We start from the raw sequence: 27,846 nt of genomic DNA, 5'->3' as shown, positions 1-27,846 counted from the left end.
GTTCAACAAAATAGTTCATTGATAACTCGCATTTTAATTAGCAACACATTTAAAAAAATCATATTGACATGTCAGACAAACAATACGATAGCCAAATTGTTTGCTGTTCTATTAAAGAAAATGAAATAGAAGGATATAAGTGTAAACCGAACACAAGAAGGGGAACTACTTTTGTGTATTCGATGTGGATGCTACAGGTTGCAGGAATGTCCATCAGAATGTTTTGAATCGCGTTTCTTTGGGCCAACAGTGTTTACTCTTGATTTGTTAAAATGTAGCACATTGATCAATGAAATGTATAAAATGTCTTGGAAGAGGAAATCTGTGTATTTGATCGCGTGGTCCCTCTTTCTGGGTAAGTTGCTGTGACTGATTATGAATGACAGGTGCTTGATCAACAAGCAGATTTTAAAAGGGGTTCATTATCATGTGATCACTTTAGGTTTTCCTGGGTATATTGTGATTTATTTTTTTTTTCTTTCAAAAATTATATTGGAGAAGTAGTTTAAACATATTTTGCTTTTCAATTTCTTTTACATTGTGTTATTAGAAAAAAGGGGGTTTCATACTGTATGACTTGGCTGTACAGTTATTCGCAATAATCATCATGATATTGTAAATTAAACTTTATGACTTTATCTGGATCTGTGCTGTGTTATAAGGGGGAAATACAATTTACAAAAAAGTTTTGAAAAAAAATTGAAAAAAAAAAATCATTTTTATAAACTGTTCACACCTTGTAGTTAGATACATGTAGGTTTCACATTCAGTTCAATTTTTTGACTTGTGGATGTATTTATAGTAATCAAAATATTGGACCTCAACACCATGATAAAAGAAAAATAAGAAAAAGTAACTCTGTTTATAAGCATACATTTATAATAATTAGACTTCTCTGAAATTCTAGTATCCTGAGAAATTCAATATACATGTACATGTAGCATGGACATGTATCTATATTGTACATTGAGATCTCCATTCTCAGTTTTTCTAGAATATGTAAAGACCATTAGTTCAGTGATTGGGATCAAAACATTGAGAATGGGCCATTTTTAATTATATTCCATACTTCTATCAGCCATTATTTCATTAACAATCTAATATTTAATTTTTACTGCTGGAATGTGATAAATGATAGTTGCCCCCTTTAATATCTATTTCTGCTACTTGCATGTACACAGCCTTTTTCTTGATCTTGTTTACCCCTATAAGATTAATGACTTTAATTACATGTACAAGTCAAAGGTACAGTGTATTGTACATGTACATTGTACTCCTGTACATACATGTATATGTAAATTTTTGTACATGTACTTTTATTCAAAATTTCCAAATTAAAAAAAAATGCACATTTTCTGGATCAAAACTATCACTGGTTAAATGCAGATTAATCTATGATATGTATCAGTTATCAAGTATCCTTTATTTTGGCGATGAAGAATATATGTATATATTGAAGTGAATTTCATAATTATATATTACTGATAGAAGAATTTCCGTATCGTAGGTTTTTCTTACGCTGTTGATGTTACTATTAATAACCCAGAAGATGGTTTCTTCTTGAAGCCAATATATGACAAACATAAACCATGGGACCCTGCCGTGGAAGAGGAAAATTTTGTTGTCACACAAACATCTGATAAACTCACTTTTCATGCATCCAGTGGACCTTTTGATGATTATAAAACAATTAGTGGTAATGATGCTCAAGATATAGCTTCATATTTGCAGCGAGATAGTAACACAAATAGTTACTTTGTTTTTGATCGAATGGATATAAGTGCTCATTTGGTGAACAAAAAACTGTCGCCAAAATGGCCAAAACTTCAAGTATTAATTCATGCTAGCCCACATAATTATGAAAACAGTAAATATAGATACTCAGCTAGTATGAACTCACGAACAATTTGTGGTCACGTCTTTGTTAAAAATGGCAACGAGGAATTATCATCAATTTGTGTCATAGGGAATAGTGAAAAAGCATGTGTTGCAAGTATGACTTTACCGCTTAGCTTTTGGCATTCGAATAGCTCGACAGATGTAGTTTACGCTGTCTCCTTATCCAATCAAAATCAGGAATGTGCTAGTGCATCTAACTCTATCAAAGTTCCTGATCGACCATTACAGTCCAGGAATGATGAGACTATCAGCCAAAGAAAGTTAATTTTAAGTGTATTCCTAACGAACCCTGGAAGTCAGTATGATATTAGACAAGATGAACAAATTCTGATTCATGTACCTACAGAAGTTTTCGACCCTAAAACCGTCTTTGAAGTTCCTGTAAAGCTGGAAGCTAATTCTTCTGTACAAGTGTTTGTTATGAGGTAAGATAATGATACATGTACATGTACATATTGTATATAAATTAAGTTTTAAACTAACGCATGTAAAAAATTATGGTACATTGTAATTTGTAAAAATTAAAAAAAATTTTTGGTGTGATTTGGTCTAAAAGATTTAAAAGCAAAGTGGATCCCCTCCACAATAAATTAATTTATTCCAGTTCTATAATGAAATTTTTTACATGTTCATATACATTTTGTGTATTTACAGTTACATGTAGTGTATACATGAGTTTTGTACATGTACAATGTACATGTTCCTTTGTAGATACATTTACATGTACATTGCACATTTTGTATAGAACTCCGGTCTACCTCTTTTGAATTGAGTTTTATTGAGTGTTATTATGTACATTATACATGTACATTGTGTACATGTATACATTATAATGTATTTTGTTGTCATCCTATGCTAGGGGACTAGCTCAACCATGCAGTATATTTTGCACCTGTCCAATGTTAGAGTACATGTATGTTGTCATTGTAAATGAGTGATTTGGAATTAAATGTCCTGGATATAACGTGATGCCCATTTTGCCAAATCTAGATACATTTTCATATTGGGACAGTCTACCCCATTGATATTGTCTCATGTGGGAGATTTTTACATGAAAGCAAAAATTTCATGTGAAAATTAAATTACATGTATTTAGTATGTTTTTCTCTATACATACAATGTACATATTGTATATATACATTGTACACATACAAATGTACTACAAGTACATTTGTACATGCACATACATATATTTAGCTCTTTTTATAGAATTGCTCAAATTGTGTTGCATGTAAAATATGTATATGAACAGATACAAACAAACACCATGCACATGCACATCTTGATCTTGTACATTTTTAAATGTATCTTCAATGTGCAGGTATATTTTTTTAATGTTGATAAAAGTTTTAAAATATTTGATGAAGTACATTGTACAAATGTACATGTACATGTTTGGTTTAGTGCAGGAATGAGAAAAGACCCAAACTTCAAACTGAAATGGTGTACAATTTCTATGTGTAACATATTCTGTGTAAATGTACCTGTTATACGCTCTAAAGGTCAAATCAATTTGTCAAGTGATATCTTTTAAAAGATATGTCGTTGTTTGAACACTTTTCTGTATATCCTTTTAAGGCTTTTAAAAAGTAAATAGATTTTGAACACTGCGAGATCAAAGTGTTTTTAACCACAACGGAAGACCATTAAAGTATGTTTGATGTACTGTGGCTCTTTGAATTGGTGAGAATACAAGAATTGTAAGAAAGTAATGTCAGTAAAGTTACGTAATGTCTTTTACACAAGGCCAAACTGAAATATTTTTGTGTTTCTGTTAAAATGCGAATTGCATTTATTTTCCCTATTAAAATAGAATTTCAAAAAGGTTTTTTTTTTACATTTGTACTTGTATCTGAAATCATTGTACATATGTATGTACATGTACATGTTGTACATTATCTTTTATTCATTTGAACATGTAGTACAAAATCGGAAGTTAACAAAAATTAGTGGTTTTTTTTGGTAGTCCCTTCCATACATTTTTTTTGTATCTTACTTGTTCATGAAACAATTTAAGACTTTTTTTGAAAGAAACACACAGTTTGTTTACTACAGCCTTGTACATCTTAATAGTTGTAATAATGTTCTCAAAAGATTTGAAATTTATTGTTTGGTCATGGATATTTGGTGATATCAAACATTGGTAGGATTTATTGGAAACTGACTTGAATGAAGTGTTAATTTCTCTTTCTGATTTATACATGCAGTTAAAAAATAGAATTTACTCTCGTGATGTGTTCATGTTAAGTCCATAATCATATGTACACGTACATTGTACAAGTACAGTACCTGTACTGCTGTACTACTGCACATGTGAATCATGTATCTCAGTGCCACAAGAGTATTTTACAAACTGACCTTGCAGATTGAAGTATTATAATATTTTGGTTTTAACCTGATACTTGTACATTTTTACTTGTATAAAATGAATGTGTTTCAGATTTTAAATGACATGTACATTGTACGTGTATCAGATTTTTGGGTAAATTGGTAAGGGAAAATGTGTGCTTCCATTTCCTAGCAGAAAACGGCCCTCAGCAAAATTAAAAGCTTAAACATGTCTACAAATAAGTACACAAAGGCTTTGTCTTTTCAATAACTGTACATACAATTTACACGTAGTTCTGTGCTTGACTCTAACAAAAATGATTTCGGCTAGTCCAAGTGAAAAATACATTATGTAGATAAAAAATGTTGGAATTTTGTTATTTAGATTAGCAGATGAAAAATGTTTTGGTACAGTCTGTACATTTACATGTATATTTGTACATGTACAAAATGTATCAAATATTTGTGTTGTTGTGGTACATGTACTGTACATTGTGTATGTTATGTAAATGCTCATAGTTATAATAAGCTTTTACAGAAAATGCATATGCAGCATTTCTTGAATATTACAGATGCCGAGTAAGAGATGGGTTGCTTATTACCGGAGCCATAGCAAAAGCTGATGGACCTTGGCAGATCCATGTTGATATCAATGAGAGACAGAAAATTGGCAGTGTCACAGCATTTGTCAGAGATACTGGATCATATCATGTCTCCAGTCGGTAAGTTAAAATGATCTACGGACTTATTAATACATTTGTCAATACATAGATGTTAGACACTCACCATTTTCTGGTAATACATGTACATGTAAATCCAGGTAGAAAAATGATATTCAGTACATGTATATATTTGTTATACATTTGTATGAGCAAGTACATGTAATACAAAATAATAGTCCTGTTTTCAACAGTTGATGGACAAAGCTTCAAGGCTTGTGAACTTGTTGACCCTTGTGTAGTGTACATGTCCAATTTGAAGCAAACAGTAATATGCAGGCAAAAGAAAAGTGTCATTTCTTTTTCTTAGGGTTATATTACAGTCCTGGGCTGTGTACAGTTAACTAATATTTCACATAATCACAAGTGAAAATTGTGTTCTAGATGAGCTGACCAAGGTGACTGAATCTTCTAATGGAAATTCATGTAATTGGAAACTATACTTGACATGTGAAGGGTCACCATGTGAACTCTGTGAAATCATTTTGACAACTGTCTATAAGGTTGTTTTTTCCCCTCCCCCTTTTGTGCAAGGTAGTGATTTTTTTGTTTTGAAAAAGGTTGAGTGTTTATATTTAGGTGTGTATACTTGTACATGTGTCTGTACAAGACAAATTTTACATGTACGTTGTATTTCATGCTTATTGTATTGTGTGAAATCAGCAAATCAGTACACTGTGGATTGTCTCAGTTAAAATTTAAAAAATACTGCAGAAATATTGTTTTCTGTATTTGTTAATCGCAAAGGGTACAGTGTATATTGTATTTACACAGTGTACATCAGGTGCATGTACTTTTACAAGGGGTTAAAATTAACTTTCAAGATTGGAAGATCCTGGAGTTACTAATATTTATAATCAATGGTCCACTTGAAGAAAATAAGAAGTCCTCAATAAAGTATCGATATGAAAGGTTGAAAGTTCAGGACCTTCATGTAGGTAATTGATATTTCAAAAGTTAAGGGTCTTTGTATGTACAATGTACATTAACTTGGCTGATGGACGTACTTGTACGAAAGTACAATGTATGTACAGTGTTCATTTACTTTGCATGTGGACGTACTTGTACATAGTAAGATCTATCAGTTATCTTTAGTGTGACTAATGTAGTCATCACTGAGGTTAAAGGTCACTGTACTAAATTACATTGTTGTTACTACTTTCTCATTTACAATTCTAATATCTTGATGGTTTTTCTTATAAATGTGACCAGCCAGGTGAAAATATCCAAAAAACTTTGTGTTTACTGTATAATAACATCAGTCATTTTAGCAGGATTGTATTTACTTTACATACAAAGGTATTTTTCATGAAAATTTATTACCAAGGCTAATTCATAAAACTTCACAATGTTACAAGTTTAAATGGAAATGACGAATTACAAACCAAAGAAGTTATAATGGAAAGGCTATTCACAAGTACAATTTTTTCTAAGCGTAGGGCTAAAGAAGAAATATTTTTCTCATTTACCCATTGCTAGCGATATTTAGGCATGATTTTCATTGCAAGCAACAGAACACATACTGTAAATAAAACTTATAACAAATAAAAGCCATGTACATCACTAGGACAGACTCCAAGATGGCCATGGATTTTTCTAGCATTCAGGAGGGTCCTGTAAGAAAGTTATATCAAAATCATGCAATATTTCCAATTTACTTTACCTCTCTAATTTTGTCTTCCACATGGCAAATTTGTTGATAATTATCTTTTCCCCCAAATGCCTGAATAAGGCATTTCCCAAAATACCCAGATAAATCCCTGATCACTCATGAAACTTTCAAGAAGAAATGCTCTTTCCAGAATGTACAGTACTTATACAACTGTACTTTAATGTCATTTACATTTACACTGTACCAAGGTTCAGAGTTCTATACATATCGAACATTTGAGACATTTCGAGTCTAGATCTGCATGAAAATCTATTTATTTCTGTTATCAAATCACCTTACAAATTTTCTAAATTATCAGATCAATGAGAAACTTCCTCATTCTGTGACTCCTGGAACACTTTTTTCTACCCAAATCCTTATCAACCCAAATCATTAAAAGAATCAATTGACAAGAAGTCATTCTTCGATCTGGCTTGAAATAAGTTTTTCTTGTCTCCTACCATAGAATGAAACGGCCTAGCGAGAATTATTAGGAGATTGCCAGAGAAGATAGATCAATACAAAGAACTACTGTTATAATTCTCTCATTTACTCCACAAATCTTCTAATGAAAATCCAATATGCTGATATGACATCTGAGAGTTAGTGGTTAGTTCATTACTCTGCCTTCATGGCTCATTTGTGACTTGTGGAGCTCACCTGATGACAACTGGAGGTATAACAATAATGGTTCTGATTCATTCATTTTAAAGGACAATCCCCTAAAAAATAACATTTTGAAAATGGGTTGCACCAATAAATTTGTATGTACAATAGTTAAATGAATTTTTAACTGAAATAAAGATGATTGGGTATGCTACTATCAAACTGTTCAATAATTCACAGTGTACATCTACCAATAGTATTTAGTAGCTACATTTGTACTATCAAACTGTTCAATAATTCACAGTGTACATCTACCAATAGTATTTAGTAGCTACATTTGTACTTTTATTTGTTTTGAGTGTTTAGAGTTAAGTTTCCAAACTCAGTTTTACTATAGACAGTATAATTAGTAGTGGCAGCTTTTAACATTTGCATGATGTACACATACATTATTTATATACATGTAGGATTTAAGGCATGATGACTTGTTTACTTCAGAATGCTCTGTTAGCTGACATTGTTGCTGCCATGAGCAGGTGCAAAAAGATATCTATATATACATGTACAATGTACATATTGTATCATTGTTGTATATTCAAAGTTTATTGAATCTAGTCTAGAAACACATGACATTAAAATGAATTGTACAAATTAAATGTACAAACTAAATGGAACTGATATTCAGATAAGAAATACAAAATACACTGTGTAAAAAATGTATGCATGTTTTTTTTTCATGCACATACAGTGTACATGTACATTGTACATGTATATACACAATGTACATTAACATGTAGTGCAGGTACACTACAGTATCATCAACCAGTTTCTTACACATGTATTCATTGTACAATATGTATGAGAACATAAAGATTACGTTTGTATAAATGTTGTACACTGGGATGTTATTACATGTACCTATTACATTGCACAACTCCAGTGGTTGTCCAGGAAGGTGTTCTTACAGTTTTTATTTGGTCAAAATAGACCTTAATGTCTTATTTGTATTCAGTCAATATGAAGTATAGAATGGATTTCCTGATGGATTTTCCTTCCATTTCCAGGATTTATTTCTGGATAAAACAGACTTAATGAGTATGTTGACATTCTCAATCCTTGTATTTGTATCTTAAAATGAATTTTATTGAATCATTTGTCTTTGAAAAATCATTTCAATAGAATCTAATCTAATGTCTGCAGTTAGTCTCGGTTTAGCAGAGTCAATTTACTTGATTAAGTGTTAGTCTATTTAAGAATCAGGCAGTTGGTGAAACAGGGTATATAAAAAAAAACATTTGAACATTAAATTTGACTTTTTGCACCATCAAGATCAAGGAAAAAAGACAAGATTTTCCATGTCATAATGGTAAATTGAGTTATAATTTCATTGACATGCACTGAAAATGAGCATTTGAAAGAAAGATAACAATGTCAAAAACCTTTTATTTAGAAAGTTTTTTGAGCAAATCCAGTGATGAAGGGATCGAGTAATGGTTTAGTCAACTTCAAGTATAGAATCATTCTTTAATGAAATTATATTGTCGGATCGGTAGGTTTTTGACATGAATGTTTGTGATTTTTCCTTTTTTGCCTAATTCTTACAAACATCTACACTTAAAAAGGTTGAATTGACAGTTGCATTGTTGTATCTTGGTAGATAATGTAGAACCTGTTAAAACTGGACCCTTTTTGGACTTTAGAATTGATTCAGTTTAGACAGATGTTTGAATACAGAGGTTCAAAATACATTTAAACTATAAAAAAACATGTGGTTTAGACAGGTATCTGATCATTCAGGGTGGGGTTTCCATTGCAGGCTATATGTTTGATCAGGATCAGAGATTTTTCCTCTGAATACAGGCTATTTCCTCAAGACAATTATTTCAAAATCATGCAATAATCCCAGCTACATAAAATATATTTATGGTTCCCAAATTTGTTTACTTTTTTCACAAATCCAACAAAAGTGTACACTTTTGAAAAAGAGTAACAAAACCACTAAGGGTGTATTTGGTAATAGGTACTTTGTTATGTAAGTGTATCTTAAACTGACAATATCAGTCTATCCCTAACATTACATGTAAGTGGTTAAAGAAAAAAAAACCAGTGATTTTTACCCCACATTTTCAGACGTCAAGTACATGTGTATGTAAATAAATAACTCTTTCCTAGAAAAGAGAAAATAAAGGTTCCTCAAGATACATTAGTCAAGTAAACAGTTCTGCCAACTCCCATACAATATTACGACTAGTTTTGGCAAAATTCCCTTAATTCTATTGCTTTCCTCTTACGTCTTTGATAATAATAGTCATGGGTTAAAATTAGCTTCCAAGAACATGCATGATAAAAGGTAAAAAATAATAATAGTCATGGGTTAAAATTAGCTTCCAAGAACATGCATGATAAAAGGTAAAAAATTAAACCCAAAGGTTCACCCAGGGAGAAAAATGTCCTTTATAAATCATTTTAATAAGTGATGGAGGATCAGAAACCTGGATGACTTATGTTATGAAGGTAACTTCAGAGGGAGGACAGAACATTGGCCTTTCATCTGAAAAGTTAATAAATGAACTATTCATTATTTAAAGATAAATCTAGTCATCCATTCTAGCTAATTAGTTATCTGTAAGGAATAGCTTTGTTTATTCCTAATTTATCATACTATGATGCCTAATTGTATTAAAATAAACTTCCTTTCATTGGTTTGAGATGTTTTAGTTATCAAGTGTAAGGGAAATATCAAGATGTGTTGCATGGTTGTCTATGATTCTTTATGTATTGATTTTAGTAATTAGTAATGTTGATGAATTGCCAGGTTCATTGATTTCTTTGAGTAAAATATATTCTATATTCCCATGATAGTGAAGAAAAAGATGGCAGGTGCTTTCATCTTGAAATCTCATTAGTTTTCCAGGAACCCTTTTAATACAGATTGTGTAATTCAGAGAAAACAACACCCCCATCCAATTCAATCATTACCATCCACAAAATTATACATGTACCGTCACTTAAGGAGTGGGTGGTATATATTTGTATTTGAATCACCTTATATGTCCATCATTTCTTTTGTCCCTCCAAATCTCATTGCAATTACCTTGACTCGCTATGAGCAGACTGACTTCAAGTTTGGTATGTGACTTTATATAGATGGGCATTGGTTGTTGTCCAATATCAACTTCTTGCTTTTGGGACTTACTCATTTTTGCTGCCACTTGAAAGTATTTTAAATCTGGTACATTATTTATGTACATGTATGTGGGTTAGATTTACAGTGTAAATATTTATATACATGTACATCTACATTTTGTATATATATTGTAATGATTTTGGTTGCTGATATCAACTTCCTGTTTCATTGGACTTTTTTCCATTTTTCACTATATGAAGGGAGGTGGGGTATATATGTACCTAAAAAATAGCATGACATGATGACAACACATGCAGCAATGGCACTTATTTACTGAATTATCTCATTTAGATTTTAATACCTTTATTAAACCCTTGCCATTGAAGTATAAAAGGATTGTATGTGTTTACTAGTTGTTACCTCAAGTATTTTTGTGAACCCTCAGAAATCAACAATGAATTTTGACCAAACTTTGTACATATTTAGTACCAGTTCCTAAGAAAATTTTGAACTGTTTTAATTTTCAAGGTCATAAGTTACGGTTGCAATGTCAAATTTGGACACTTGAGTGGGAAAATTTTGAGTTCACCTGATTCAGCTGTGCTGTTATGATTGCTTGGTTTCTTGATACAGAAGTGATAATTGGGAAAGCCTATTGAAGCATTGGCCAGGGTATTTAAATAATTTCCAATCCCTGGGTTTTTCCTGAATTCAGACAACATGTACATAAAAAGTACCATATTTCTGTGATAACTGTACAAAAAGATTGATTAAAATGTTTTGCTTTGAAATTCTAGATAATTTTCTACCAGCTATTATTCCAATACATGTACATGTAGACCTAAAGACCTGCTATGACTAGGTGATAATTAATTTTGCTTGTTTTGTCTGGCAGTTATGTCAATATTCATTAAGTATTTAAAGACCTAGTCTGAGATCAAGGTTTCCCACTCTGCTGATTCCATAGGTCTGGGTGGGTATTGTTATGGAACTGTTTGTTTACTTCATTCCTTACTTCAAAATGAAGATTTGAAAGTAAATAAATATAAATAGCTTATTATATCTCATGGAAACAAAGTGTTATATATAGGAATCACCCTGTCGGTATGCCTGTCTGTCTGTCCTCATTTGTTGTTAACTCAACTCCTCCAAAACTGTTTAACGGATTGAAATGAAACTTAAAAGGCTTCAAAGGAGGATGTGTGTGAGTGCAAATAAATCATTTTTTTTTATTAAAGCAGGGAAAGATAATTCTGCTTTAAGTATTAAACTCCATGTAATGTTCTCTAGAGGCAGGAGATGATCAGTCTTTGTGGTTACTCAATATTTTTAGCTTAATGTTATAAATTTAGATACATTTATGCATTAATAAAAAAAAGGATTAGTCAAAATGTATTTCTGAAATAAAATGTTTTCACATTTTATCTTGAATTATTAAAGCCTTTCATGCCTTTATGTACATGTATGAATCCATGTCTTTTTGAAGTTCCTTTATACATGTATAAAGTTGATTTTGTATAACTTCGACAAATTTCAACAGCTTTCCAGGGTAGGAAACTCACTCAAATCCTAGGCAGTTTTTAATACAATTTTTCAATATATTTACTATATGGCTATATAGATTTTTGCTAAAATTAGCCAGCCCTGTCAAAAAATAGCCAGTCATGGGCTAGTGGGCTGGCTACTATTTCTAACTTTGAGCTTTCCTGAACATGAAGAATTTTTCCCAGGGCATGCATCAAACAAGCATATTTTGTCTAGATACTTGAACTTGGACATTAAATTTTTATACATTTGTATACAAAAGATCGTGGGGTTTGTTATGACCCGAAACATACATTTATTTTATTTTTACTAAATGTGAGGCTTTTGATCTTTCCATTCAGACTATTTTATGATACAGAATAAATGTTAAAGATTATAAAATTTCTTCATTCCACATGTGCCAAAAGTGAGATCTTTGTTAATTACTGTATTAATTAGAAATGCTGTTTCCTGTGTTAACTTATCCTGTACCAGTTTTCTTCTGTGAAATTCGATCGAAGAAAGATGCAAATGTGTAACACTACATATACATGTACATACATTTACACTGTACAGTCGAACTCATCTTCCTAGTGACCTTCTTAGTGAAAGATGAATCCTGGTCACATTAGACAGGTGGTCTTTTATACATAGATCAAGATAGTCAGAAAGCAGTACATATGGTGATTTTAATCAGTCTTATAAAACAGGTTATAGTTGAATGCAGGTAATCGGTACAGGTAATCGGGGTTTGACACTAACAGTAGTCCTGTGCCTACATTTGTAACATATTTGAGAGAGGACTACCTTGAAATTTTAATGGGAGTCCTTTGGGCTTAAAATTTTAATAGTCCTAAGGACAGGACAGCAAAATAATTTTGAGGACTACCAAAAGTCCCTATTGTGAAAAGTTAGTGCCCAACCCAGGTAATGGTGAAAAAAGGAATAACTATATACTATGCAAGGAAGATCAGTCTTTCTCTGTAGTCAGAAATTATTTTGTGATTTGATTTTCTTGTTTTGGGCTATTATTAAAAAAAAACACCGGCCTAAATTGAGAAATTAAATTTCAGTGGATATGCATATCCCTTGAAAAGAAACTTTTGATATTCATGGATGTGCATTACTCTTATAATGACCTGTATTTGATACTGAATTTTGTTAAGATAGTGTCCATTTCACCTAGGTTGGTCATTTGTCATTCAGTCCCTAAGTGTGTATAGAAAAAGATGAACAATCAGGTTTTAATGGCTAATAATTGATAGTGTTTGTTGATGTGTTTTCTTTTAATTTAAATCTTAGTTTCTTTGTTGAGCAAGATTTGATTGCCAAATGTTGTATAGATGGAGATTTAATGGACCCCAAACATCCAGGGTTATACAGATCAAGGAAATTCAAATTGTGTATGTTGTTATATAGCTAACCTAAGGCCACATCAAGTTAATTTGTAGATTCTCATCCACCAGCAACTGAAAATATGGGGTGGTTGGGATGATTATATTTTTTATTTTTCCAAGATTTGTGAAATCTTATTCCCACTGACGATTTCGTTGAAGAACTCCCAGAAATGTGTACTTTAGGTAATGTTTGTCACTTTGTGCCATACCAAGGCTTTATTTCTCTAATTTCCCTTAGAATGTGACTAACAATGAAAACCATCCTGAGATCTGCCGAAAATTATCAAGATATTCTGTAAACATACACCTCATTACTCATTTTTTTTACTGGAAGTCTATTGTATTGTGTATAAATAGAGTCATGATGGATTCGGACGTAAAAGAAATACGGAAATTTGAACCACCGTAAAAAAATAAAAAATAAAAAAAATTGGGGTGGGCCCTTTTGAGTATAGGCTGGTGGGGATGAGAATCTACAAATTAACTTGATGTGGCCTAAAGGCAGTAATTTATTTATGTTCATAGTCAAGACCAAGCAGCTTCTTAAATTACAATGCATTATGTTACATTTAGAATGACTAACTTAGTTGGACAAGTCAGTTGAAACAAAATTAAGGATGACTTTTATTTTAACTTACTTCAGATTCAGAAGTTATTGCAAAAGTCTGCTAAGTTATTTAGTATCAGTCTTTCTTAAAACCAGACAGAAGGTGATTTATGTCAAAAACCCACTGAAATTGCATTTATTTCTTGTTCAGAGATAGTGACTGATCACATAAACAGTCTTTATTTTCCTTGAAAGATGAACATTTTTTTTACAGTTTTCAGCCAATATCTTTGAAACTAAAAGAGAGAAACTTTCTATCGCTGAAATGATCCTAATGATTGTCCTACCAAAGTCTTCTTGAGTCAAAATCGTTGGACAACTTGTCAAATTTATTGCCTTTGAAAGACAAACTTTAATTATGTGAGCGATTCAGGCTTCTGGGAGCCTCTTGTTTATTTTGTTGTTGCGCTTTTATTATAAAAAATATATAGATTGTTTTGGCTTGTTTTGGTTGGTTTTAGTGGGAGTTGAGTATCTGATTTTTTTTAAAAAGTGCAGGTCTGAATGCAGAAAGGATTATTGTTATGTGAAAGTATAGCATATGTAGACTGAAACAGCACAGATTGGTTGTTTTTTTCTTAACCATGAATCACTTTAACATTGCCAGTGTCTGAATTTTATATGGACTGGTATTTGAAATTGAGAATTTCTGAAGTGGGATTTCTCACCTTTAAAATAGTTCAATACTTTTAACAGTATTATAAACAACTAAATCAAAGTGATTTTAGAATGCACACATTAAGTTTCACACAGATACATGACAAATATACAAATAGTTTCTGTTTTTGTTTTAACAATCAATTATTTAAATGTCTAACCCATTTGGATTTTTTTTCTCATGAAAGTGGCATTCCAAATAAACAAAAGTAATGTTTTTGATTTTTTTACTTGAAAAATGCAGACTTTTGTTGGGAGTTGAAAACTAAAATAAAATTTTTGTCAACAATTGCACACTTTAATTTACAATATTGAAATGCTTGATGTGTGCCATTATATAGTAAAATTTTAAAAAATGTTCAAATAATAACAATACATGTAATAAAAAGCAACAGATGTCTTGCATTTAATTCTTTTTGTTTAATATTTTAGGATTCAAGATATTTTCAAGTGGCAATTGGAAGTTGAGTCTGGTAGTACCAACAGTAACACTGGCAGAGTGGTATGGAGCATTGAGTATGAGAGGACGTCCAAACAGGAAATGTATATCTCTCAGGAATCACGGATTGTGTCCCACATCAATATAAGGTCTCAGAAACAAGACCATCTAGTGCCAGTTGTCAAGGTATTAACATGTTCATGCCCCACATAAATATAAGGTCTCAGAAACAAGACCATCTAGTGCCAGTTGTCAAGGTTTCAATATAAGGTCTCAGAAACAAGACCATCTAGTGCCAGTTGTCAAGGTTTTAACATGTTCATGTCCCAAATCAATATAAGGTCTCAGAAACAAGACCATCTAGTGCCAGTTGTCAAGGTTTTAACATGTTCATGTCCCAAATCAATATAAGGTCTCAGAAACAAGACCATCTAGTGCCAGTTGTCAAGGTTTTAACATGTTCATGTCCCACATCAATATAAGGTCTCAGAAACAAGACCATCTAGTGCCAGTTGTCAAGGTTTTAACATGTTCATGTCCCACATCAATATAAGATCTCAGAAACATGACCATTATACTACCAGTTGTTAAAGTTTAAACATGTTAACAGTTTGCATTCCATATCAATATACATGTATCAGTAACTAGTGCATTTGATGTCAGTTGTTAGTACATATTCCAGTATTAGTGAATCTCAATATCTGTGTTGTTTGCAGTGTTCATTAGGAACATACAATATATTATATTTATCATGTTGATCAATATATTTATCTTTCATCATGTGTGTGAAACTTTTCCTGTCAACTACACTAACATACATGTACATGTAACTTTGTGGGTATTTCAGAACACAATATGTGCCTTTTTTTCCCCTAGAATTGCACATACATTTGGTCCAGTTGAAATGTTTCTTGATGTAAGTAGAACTCCAGCTAAAGATCATGCAAAATGTGATTCATGGGTAAAAAGCCTACCTATTTTTATTTTTGATATTTTGTTTGAAATGTCATAGTAAACAGAAATTAACATATGGTTTTTCATATAACCTGTACTCTTAGGAGATAAAAATTAAATAGAATGCACTGTAGATTTCATAATAAGGGAGATAACTCTGTAAATGACCCTGAAATACAATATAATCTACTGGATTGTCAATGTTGATTATCTCCTAAGAGTAGGCAAATATGAATGAATAATTACACATTTCATAGTATAGACCCATAAAACAACTTAATTACAAAAATAAAAATATGTAGCCTTTTTTGGGGTGTATCACATTTTTCAGATTTTGCATGATTCTTGCAGCTACTTAAATTGTTTCCTGATTGCTGCTTCCCAACTGAACACATAGTTTTTATATCCCAAGAAGTGGCATGGTATTATGTTGTTGAGTTATTAGAAATACAGGTTCAGCTCAATTTTCAACAAAATCCCAAAATGTTGTTTACGAGTTTGGTCATTTTGAACATTTTGCCATCCTTCCTTTTTTACTTCTGTGTGGCTGGTATCACTTAATGAACCATTAATGCTGTTTTATTATAGAATAAGTTTTTGTATCATCCAGAACATTATTGGACAAAAAAATGTTCGTATGTCTGACCTGATACATATTTGTATGGGCAAAGTCATTGGATTAATGTACCTGTTGAGTTTGTAAGAGCAGCACTTACAATAAAGTGAATACACCACCAATATTATTCAATTGAAATTTTACATGAATTTCAATGTTCATGTCTTAAACATGTGATTTGTGTGACTTTCATGTGAAATTCTCATTAAACTCACATTACGGGTGGAATGTTGTGAACTTCAGGGTAAAGTTATATTCCTTGATTATGGTGAAGACCTAGTGATCCTACTTTTTTTGAGTATGGTATTATTTTTCTCTTAATAGCAAAGTTTATGAAAATGTTATAATATTTTATCAAAAATAACTATTCTGAGTCAGAATATCTGATAATCTTTCTCAGCTTTGTATTAGTTTTCTGCTCATCAAGAGGATGTTTTAAACATGTTATTATGATCTCTTAACTACAAAAAGACACATGTTAGGGGTAATGTTTACATTTTATTGACTGGAGCTGCATGGGTATATTATAGAGCTGTTCATAAAGATAAGCGAGTCCTTGAGAAGCTGAGAGCTAATGTACCTTAACTAAACATAGTTAACAGTTCTATATCAACAAAAAATCAATTGAGAAGGACAAGAACAAGATGATGTTAAACCTGACTAGTTAGGTGGTAATTAGGTTATTCCTTCCTCCATGTATAGCAGTATTTATCAGTGTTAGATGACACTCCAGGTCTCCTGTGGTATGCTAATGAGACAGTGATATGTGTATCAACACAAACAGTCTGTCTTTTTAACATTGATTTGATTAGACAACGTAGGAATTAACGGTTTTGATGGATAATGAATGTCTTCAAGTAACAGTTTTTAACTATCCTATCTGTCTTCTATAGAGGTTGTACTGAAGTCCTCTTACTTGTCTAAGACTGATTTTAATGCCTTATAAATCGATGTAATAAGGTAGTTTAAGCCTGTTAATTAGTTAAAAACTGACACCTTAATAGTTTTGAAAAAAAAAACAGAATGATTCTGGTTCATTTACAGTTACTTTAGACCAGAACACTTTTCATTTACCTTAAACAAAACTGTTGGAGGAATGACTCACTTTTACAAAATGGGAGGGGTAGCAAAAAGGCGAGATATTAGGAATGACCAATCTTTAGAGTCTGGGATAGGGGCAGAGAAACAGGAAAAGTTTATGGGCTAGGAGGGTCAACTGTGCACCCATTCTCATCAAATTCATTATGATTTTCAGGTACTATTATGCCTCCCATTTAGGAGTCAATTTGTCACCAAAGATTTTTCTCTGATTCTTTACACTGCAAGCCTATATTTTTATTTCACAGTTTCAAAAAGATTTTATTTTTGTGATTCTATTGTTTGAAAGGCTTAGTCATCTTGGGATATATATAAAGACGCTAAACTTTTATGATCATCACCATGCTGCTCAACTTTTTCATGATATCAAGAAAGTTGTGGTCACACTTAAGGTCTATGAGAAAAATGCCAAATATGTACCCCTACCCCACCGAAAAATTGCTTGAGTTAAAATATATTTCAGCGTTCAAAACGGCAAGAGTATGTATGCTTCAGTAAAAATTGTTTACTCAGTATTTCTTTTTGGTATTGTCACAGTTATTGGTTTGGCAAGTATTTTTGATAAAAAAAAAAGTCCTTGTGTTTTTGTTGTTGTTGTTGTTTTTTTTTGTTTGTTTGCAATTTTCATAGTTAGAAATTCCACACAATACTTTAAAGGGAAAAAGACAAAATATTTGGTAAACAGTGTATATATTGAATGAGTGTAAGTACCACAAGAGGGTTATGTAATTGATATCATGCAACTGTTCAAGGTTTTACACTTGTTTAAAGTGAAACACTGTAAAGTTTGAATTTGATATCTGTGTTTTATTGGGCAAGGATATCAAATACCAGCATGAGTTATAACTACTGGTAGGTCAGGAAGGCAATTATCTACTTCTTATGAATGAATGGCCTATTATATGGTTATGAAGAAAGCATTTCCTCTTGTTATAGAGATAATCTGAAGCCACTTATAAAAAGGTGTTAGAAAGTCATGTTACGGCCTTGCACTGTAATATTGTTATGAAAATGTCATGCTAAACATTTTTATCTTCCTCATATGATGGGAAAAAAGGTTAAGAAAAATGTTGATGAGAAACAATATAAGGGTTTATTAATACCGGTAGGTTTTATCAGAAACTACAAAATGTTTAGAATAAGTAAAAAGTGTTGAAAATTTAGGCAAATTTTGTTATAGTTTTTTGTTAAAGGGCATAAATTATATTTGTAGTCATGTCATTTTTTTACATTAGGGTGGAGTCAGGTGGTAGATTATGCGAGTTTTTTTTCAAAATCAATTACTGAAGTATAATTTTTAGCACTCTAGTTTTAAGCCATAAAAAGTTCTGATCTGTATTGAAAAATATACTACTGCGAAAACAGGTTTTTTATGGGGCCTAATATCAGTGAATTATAAATTCCAGTGTTGATATGCACTTTTGTATAAAAATCCTGGAATGTATGAGGTGCACAAACATGAACATGTATAGGCAATTATAGGCAATTATAGGCATCAAATAATTTTTTCCTACCATCGAATCATACAGTGGTACATGATGATAATATCAAAATGATAAAGCACAATAGCTACAAAACAGGTATTTTCACACAAATTGTAAAATAAGAAATGGACTAACTTAAATGCCATCATAAGATATTTTAAATGTTTATTCTGGTCAGTGTCACCAGTGTTCGAAGTTTTTGTTAGGTCATGTGACCAGTGAGAAATTATTTATATACAATGTATATATTTGGTCACTTTACAGGCAGGGTTTTTTTGCAGCAACAGGTATACCAGCATTTCTACCACATTTGCCAGCTTTACTCATGTAATTAACTTCACTTATATATCCCTTGTGTTTTGAACAGGTGAATGAAGTACTTAATTTAGCCATGTTGACAGGCGTTAAACAGATCTACCCATTATTCATATACCTGGTGTCCGAAGAGGGGTCAGTCTCTGATGTCACATACAACACTGCTTGCCACTCTGTTGAGGAGAACATTATGAAGGTATGTACTGGGTCTATAGATCTTTCCATTTTTTATATATCTGGCATTGGGAGAGGGGTCATTCTTTGGGAAATGGCCCTTTGCAAGTTGAGACAACCAGTATAGGCCTAGGTCATGCATACTCGTTCTCTAACCCATGAAAGATAAGTTGATCTTTAATCTTCACTCAAGTAAGAACCTGTTAGTCTCAGACTTCATGACCAACACCAACTGTCACTCTGTGAAGGAGGACAAATCATCATCTGATGACAGTTTAAGTTTGTGAACTTTTAGCTTGGTCTAAATACTGGAACGGATTGACATAAAATTCAGTCACCGAATTTAATGCTACAAGCAATGCATTGTTATAAAACATTATATGAACACTTAAGAGAGAGAAATGAAAACCCTATACTTTTCCATAGTTTTTCATCTTTAGTAACCTTACAAAGAATTCCAGGCTAAAAACACATACTTATTGTGAAACATTTAAATTAACAAAACAGAGATTTAGGGAATACCACACAAGGATAAAATTTCTAACGCAAAATATGGAGGGCACTGTCAAGCTTTTAATATGGAGAGTACTCACACTAAATCAGAAGGTTTAAGTAGCCTGTATTCAAAATAAAATAAAATTTAGCAATACAATTCTTTTTCATACTCTAATAATTCTCAATAATGTTTTTATGTGATCTGATTTGTTCACTGTGTGATCATTTTCCTTTCCTTTTTTCGTCTTCTCCATTCAAGACATTTTATGAGCAACTCCACAGGTGTTTCTATTAAAGCATAAGACACTTACCCTACCAGTGCACCTGGTCCCAGCTCCCAGATTTTAGTGGAGTCTGGGTTGCTTGTTTACTTTAGTTACTTTGTACATGTAATTTAGATTATTTGATGTTCTTGGTTGTGTGTGTCTGTTTTCTTGTCTAGTTATTATTCTTTAATTAAATTCTTTTGTTTACCAATCCAATCCTGGTTCACTTTATTTCCATTTCATGTTAGTAGATATTTCTGTTTCTCCTTATCTAGGTAGCCACAAACTGCTCGTACCTATATTTAGAGGGTACTGAGAGGAGAGGATCACATAACGTAACCATTATTACCAAGTCCGGACGGCACACAGCTTTCATCCACCTATCAGTCTGGATACCCATGATTCCCCTAGAAATTAGCCTTTCTGATGATAAACTCAGTCTGATCCGTGGATGGAAAGTTGCTTCCACGAGAGGAAAGAATAAAAGGCAAATAATTTAGAAACATTTAAAACCAAAAGAATTTTTACATAACTTTTAATTGGTGTTCCTATTATTTGTTTGTAGGTGCAAATAAGAAATCTAGTTTAATGTGTGCAATGTAAACAAGGATGCTGGAAATGTCCATTGATCAAAGTCCAATTAAACTCCACATATGGTCACTGTCTTTCCTTTATGCCCAAAAAATAATAGTCTTATTTCCTGCTACCAGCTGGAAAAAAATGGGGTAGGTAGGTTGGAAAATTATTTTATTTTTTAAAAATATTTTACATTAGTTAATGTGGTTACAATCTATTCTTTAATAGTGCTTGATCCAAAATGGCCTTAAAATATTAAGAGCACATAAATTTAGAGTAGGTAGGGTGGCAGGAAACAGTCATATTGTTTTTTGGGGGCCTAATATTTTCAACACAGAGATAGACTCCCAATGAAAGACGGTTTTATCAGCCCAATTTGAAAATTTTCTAACAAACTCAAAAAGATGAAAACTGAATTTAAAACAACTTATTACTAATTTTGAATTTGTTTTTTTTTTATTCTGATAGATTTAGTGAATTGTGGAATAGAAAGAATGCCATTTTCTTTTTTTATGTAAAAAGTGTTACTTTTACTAGTAACAACAAGTTGCTGTTCAGTAAGGTATATTTTTGGGTAGATATTGTTTAAATTTAAAGTAAATTTTTAATCTCTGTTTGTCACAGATCAAGAAACAAACGTTTGGTAGATCTTGGTATGCTGACTCATCCAAGTGTTTACCTTCGAGATAGTGGTAAAAAATTCAAAGGTTGTCATCTTCGTTACCAGCAAGCAATGCTTGAAATCTATGGAGTGTTTTTCATTGCAACATCAACTGGAATAGATTACTACAAGGGCAAGAAAGCTGCCTTGAAACTTACGGATCTCTTGCGGAATCGTCTGAGAGTATCAGATCCTAGAATAGCCCAACTGAAAGATGGTGTTATACAAGGTGTAGGGCCTGGATTTACTGAACTTCAGGTACACTTTAAATTATTTTGTTGCCAGAGTAATAATAAAACTGTCATTTCTGCTAGAAAGTATTGAAAGGGAGATAATTCAACTCCATTTATTTAAAACTGATGTTAAGTTATAACTTAAACTTACAGGTAATTTTGTGGGATTTAGTAATTTTTATTTTGAATGAATCTATTAAAGTTATCCTGTAAATGTCTATGTCTTTGATTTTAACTGTAAATAAACAATGTAATTTTTTCAGGTTTTGTCTCCAAATGGTCACAGTATAGCAATATCTGAGATACATGTAGGTAGTGATAAAGTCTCACTGACAAGACTGGTCATCAATGTGGTTACCGGGGTAACAATTGATATACTGGGTTCCACTGAAGTTCCAGGTGCCCTTCTTCTTAAAGCTCACATAGATAGCCAGTTTAGGACAGAGTACCAGGTATAGCATATACATTGATATATAACTCTGAACTCAGGAATTATCCATGATATTAAAATTTCAATTGAAGTCTGCTGATGAAGTATATTAGATATGGTAGAACTACACAAGCAGGAATGGTACATGGAATTGACTTCTTATGAAATATATGTAAAATAAGTGGATAAATTCATTTAAAGTGCAGCAGAATTCGTTTAATCAAAAGGAATTTAACTCTTGTAAGATTGCTGGTTAATTACTACAATTCTTTTGGGCTCGCTGTAATACTGGTAATTGTTTCTTCCCACCTTTGAAATAATGTAATTGTTCATATTTTTGTGTTGTACTTATTTTCACAAATTTCGCAGTTATATACTATCTGCCAAAATAAGTATACACGAAAGAGAATTTCTGCCATTATTCTTGAAGCAAAAACTAGGATCTTGGAGAAAATAGACATCAAAAATATTTTCATAGACCAATAATCACAATATAAGTACCTGTAAAAAAAAGTACAATAACAGTATTATAAACCAACTTTCAATGATACTAATTCATGGTTCAGTATACCGGTTAAGTTTCGCAGGTATATATTTTCCTATATATTTTTTTCTGATTTTTTTTCCTTGCAAAATTAACAAAAATAAGTTTTATAACAGTAGCTTTTGATTTATTGTTAGCGAAGAGTCACAACATTTCTTATTTATGTCTATTGTTTGTTTGTTTGTAGGAGGGTATTATTGATATAGCTCTCGAATTTTCTGACGAGACAAGAATTCCATTGAAGCATGTCAACCGTGATGATTACAATTTGGCGGTATCTACATCCTATCGCCATCTTGTTGGATTAGTGCCAAAAGAAAGCAAGCCTTATCAGCCGAAGATTGTAGCCATCAAGGAAGGAAGAGGTGAACTGTTTAAAATAGAGTTCCGTTTGGGGAAGAAATGTCACAAGAAGAAAACACTACCTCTTCAGACTGATATTGTCATTATAAATGCTGACTTTTCTCTGCCTAATACAGTCAACAATGATCAGTATCTAGCTGATTGGCCGGACCATGACAACCAGCCCAGTGAGAGACGGGAACACAAACGCCCAGATAAACCTCATTATAGTTTCAAATCTCCACAAGATGACAAGACATATAAAGATAGAAATAAGTATGGCAAAAAGGGTGCACCTGAATCGCAGGTCTATGGCATAGGCATTGATCTGAATGAAAATCTGAAACAAATGGCACAATCATCCAAAAATATGGCTTTCGCTTCTAATGATGGGCCTGACAAGAAACCTGCAGAAAACCCAGGCCTTTCTCCTCTGGAAATAGGAATGTATGTGCTGCTAGCAGTATTTGGTGTTGTTTTTACTGTGTTCTTTGCTATTGTTTTGATGTACAGACATAAGAAAAAGCAAGCTACAAACAAAAATAAAGGGGGTACAGTAGCACAAGCCAACGACTGGGTGTGGATAGGTAGTGCTACTTTGGAAAGAAATGCCATAAACACTGAGTGTTCACAAACTCTTATGTCACCCAATGACTTCAATGGAAATCGCCCAACAACCTCGGCACAAGTAGATAGTGGTGTTCATTCTGCCCAAAGCAGCAACAGAAGTAGTTTTGTTTCTACTATAAAGGGGTCAGAATGTAGTATCAGAATAACTGCTAACCCACTGCCTGAAGAGCTACCTAATGACAACAATAATACAAACCAGGATCCAGAGTGGGATTATGAAGCTATGGGTATGACCTATGACCAGCTGGCAGATTATTTTGATAATCTGAAAGAATCAACTGCCTGAGTTGTGATTTGATTTATACTACCAGTTATGATTTTTAGACTGGTATTTCATATGTATTAATAACTTTTGTATTCATCATCACTTTTAGAAGTACCTCCATTTCAGAAATCCATCATATTCATTTGATAAGGCTAAATTGAAGAAATTGCTTTTTCTGGGGACACTTTGTCACGAAAAGAAAAATTGAAATTCCTCTGATGTTCAAACAGGTCCTATATATTATTAGGTTATCAAATATATTAGATACAGTCTCATTGAAAATTCTGAACTTTAAATGAAAATGGAAGAAAATGTTCATAATTAAATTAGAAAGACAGTACCTGATAATTACAGCATGGCTCCCAGAAAACAGCATTTTTTAAAATATTGCTTCATACATATGTATGTCTTCATATGTTTTCCTAATTACATATATATTATTTTTTGTTAACTTCCTTAGGGCTTACATTTGTCATGGCAACAGGTTTTGCCAAAACAGGTGTTCTAATGAGTTACTTCCTCCATTAATGTGTTCAACTTAATGAGCTGCTTACATTGATTTTTTTCAGTGATACTGTTTATTTTTGTAATTTGGAAAGTTTAGTTTGTTTTACTAACACAAGCATTTCACAGAATTCTGAGGTTGAAGCTTTTGGATACTTTTCCATTTCTCCTTCGCTTTTATTTGTTATTCCCCACTATTAAATCACAAAATTACTAGTTTTTGTGCTTGCCAATTTGTTAAGAAATAGCCTAATTATGTAGTATAGTACATATAGATGTTATGTATGCCATTCTTGTTTATTTTTGACATGTTACAAATACCAACTTGTATTTATTACCTGTATTCGAGTTATCTCCCTTCTGAAAGAGTTATCTTACTTACTTCTGATTGTTTACCAAAAATTCAATGATATTGATAATGCCAGTCTTCATCTTATTTGTTCTTGTAATTTAGACTCTAAGTTTACTTGATTGAAATATCTGTAGTTCCTATGTATTTTGTCACGATTAATGAAAATTCTGCCAAATATACATGAAAGTCAACTTGATAAAGAATTTTAGCAATATATCTTAAACCAATGTTGAATAAGTATAAAATATGACCAGTAGCATAAATTTATAGTCCACTATCTTTTAAGAACTTGGTATTTTTGTATGTGTGGAAGATGACTAGAATGTGTTTCAAAAAAGCTGTTCTCTCCAGTATAGAGGTTTATTCCTACAACAGTTTTGTAATTATTTTTTTTTCATTTAGAATTAATGAAATTAAAAGTCACTGATTTTGTTACGCATTATACTGTTATAGATCTGATTAGTTGAGTGCATTTTGTGATCTGTTTGTCTTTTGATACCTTGTCTCTTCCAGTTGTTTTTTTCTCCCATGAAGTTATTGGCTAATTTATTGAAGCAACAGGAATCTGCTTTACATTATAACAACTTCTTATATGCAAATTAAACCATTATGTATGTGCCATATTTTTGAAAAAGAACTCTAAATTTTAGGTTGTAATGGATTTTTCTTGTTGTGTCATTTACAATGTACAAAATAAAATCTACTTAAAATAAACATGGAAGGTTGATTTCCAATGACAAATAGACATCTGACCTTTTGATTCTTAGACCATTTGTTGTACTATTTTGCAGTTTTAATGAATTAATATACAAAGGATTAGGGATACTAACTGGTAAGATTTGCCAGGAATTATGGATTTCAAGATAAGTCTTAACATTCTGATATAAAAGGTTTATACGTATTTTGATATTACATCTAGACTTTGCCTCTACCACACCAGTAGGCTTGTCATATCTAGACAATGTTTATTCCAAAATCTTTTTTATCACAATTTCAACATTTTATTTCAAGATCTTATCGAATCAGCACATTGGTCTAATTTTCCTTTTAAATCAAGAATTTTAGACTAGAAGGGGCATATTTCATTAGTAAGTGTACCTGATCCTTATCCTGAACCCACCTTTTTTAATCAAGAATTTCAGACTAGAAGGGGCATATTTCATTAGTAAGTGTACCTGATCCTTATCCTGAACCCACCTTTTTAAATCAAGAATTTCAGACTAGAAGGGGCATATTTCATTAGTAAGTGTACCTGATCCTTATCCTGAACCCACCTGATTACTATTTTGTATGAATTAGCATTTTTCTGATTGTGTCATTGTTTAAGATTTTTTTTAGCATAAATTGAACTTGACCAGTTCAGTCCCTTTGGTGCATTTCAAATATTTTTGACTAAGTTATTGTTATTTATTAGATTTTTGTAATACTCAAGTTGTACATAGCTTTTAGTACATGTATATTGTACATATAGTGTGTACAAATATTTATCTCCCTTGAGTGTTTTGTACCACTGTTGATGCAGTGTGAAGTACATGTAATCCATATGATGTGTCAAAATTGTCATGTTAATTCTGTCACTGTGTCACATAATTTAAGCTAATGCTTGACATGCTTAAGTCAATACAACACTTGTTCTCTAAGCCCACCTTTTTATTTGCATAAAATCAATCAAATTTCTGAACTTCAAACTTTTTTTATTCAATTTACGATGAAAGGTTCTTGAAATTCTTCCTATTTTATATGCTCTTCAAACATTTTCCTTGTTCTGCAAATAGTTTTCATTGCAATAAATTTTGAACCAAGTTATGATAGTGTTGAAAAAACTTAAGCCCTGTATCTTGGATTATAATGTTGTTTTTCTTTCCCTGTAGAGGTTTTAAAGTAATACACACTTACCTGTGTAATAGCTGCAATTAACAATTGAACTTTTCCATTTAAGAAGAACTGTTTTTGTTTTTGGTTGATAATGAGAAAAAAGGTTTTTGAATAAGTGTAACTGTATCCATACAAAAAATTGAATTGTATTTTAAGTAAGAATAATCCACATTGTTCTGGTCAGATAAATATGTGTACAAAGTAATTTTAAGTTGAACAAAATTTATTGTCATGATATTGACACCATGACCTCTAATATCAGTTTCATAATTGTTTGTGTGTATCTTGTTACATTAGTTAAGTCAAATTTGAAAAATTGTATAATTACAATTAAGCAAAGAAAAGAATATTTTTCACCATAACTTGTTTTGATCAGTGGGTGTATTAGGGACAAAAACACATTTTTTGCAGCATTTATTTGTTTATGTTGACCATTGCTTAGCTTTAGTGCTGCTTGCCATTAAAAAAACAAGTACTCTTAAAAATAGCGAAAAAATGAGATTTCACTAGTCTCAGTTTTGCCTCACATGCCTTTGTAAAAAGCCTTATTCAATTTTAAAAAAAATCTTGACCCACATTTGGGTGAAAAATGCCAGTAAATCAGTAATAGTTACTGTTTGTCATTCTAATGTAACATGAACACTGATGCTCTAATATATAATACTATTTAACTTATTTTAACAATGCATTTACCTTGGACTTTCAAGTTTTGATAAAACAATCCCAAGTTTTATGAAGAGCATCCCCCTTATTTTTCCAAGATCTTTCAACTAAGTGGAAATCTTTTCAAGTTTTTTTTGCTATGTAGCTATTCAACTGCAGACACATGAAGTATACTGTAGTCCAGCTCCAGACAGCCAAATATACAAAATATATATTGTACCTGACAGTTAATATTTTAAATAAATACTTTTAATTCTATTGGTCAACATTTGACCAATCAAATGGTATAATCAATGTTTGACTTTTCTTCCCATGTAATCACTGTTGTAGCTCTTTTATTTATATGTATTTATTATGTGCTATTGTTTACTTTAGGTACTTGTTGAATAATACAATAAATTGTTATTTTATAAAA

At 31.8% G+C, this 27,846-nt stretch overlaps 1 protein-coding gene across 1 annotated transcript; it reads left to right on the top strand.

Annotated features, from left to right (window-relative positions):
• Positions 1-159: 159 nt before the first annotated feature.
• Positions 160-27,846, top strand: LOC148607863 (transmembrane protein 132C-like). The gene is made up of 9 exons (XM_088543713.1): positions 160-355; positions 1,508-2,324; positions 4,800-4,949; positions 14,948-15,140; positions 19,474-19,617; positions 20,632-20,843; positions 21,557-21,851; positions 22,090-22,278; positions 22,988-27,846. Exons 1-9 carry the CDS (start codon positions 295-297, stop codon positions 24,056-24,058), a joined length of 3,132 nt encoding a protein of 1,043 aa, XP_088399839.1. The 5' UTR covers positions 160-294; the 3' UTR covers positions 24,059-27,846.

The sequence above is a fragment of the Perna viridis genome, chromosome 9 (genome assembly GCF_037379345.1).
Source record: "Perna viridis isolate PV_CMFRI_1.1 ecotype Kerala chromosome 9, ASM3737934v1, whole genome shotgun sequence".
NCBI lineage: Eukaryota > Metazoa > Mollusca > Bivalvia > Mytilida > Mytilidae > Perna > Perna viridis.
Note: the sequence above shows the minus strand (reverse complement) of the source record. Positions and strands in the feature narration are given on the sequence as shown.

Bases quoted from the DNA above. Each gene is read 5' to 3' on its own strand.
- LOC148607863 (XM_088543713.1), top strand. From the start codon at position 295: ATGTATAAAATGTCTTGGAAGAGGAAATCTGTGTATTTGATCGCGTGG. The intron at 15,141-19,473 runs GTATTAACATGT...TGTTTTGAACAG, and splicing joins ATCTAGTGCCAGTTGTCAAG to GTGAATGAAGTACTTAATTT. The intron at 21,852-22,089 runs GTACACTTTAAA...TAATTTTTTCAG, and splicing joins CTGGATTTACTGAACTTCAG to GTTTTGTCTCCAAATGGTCA.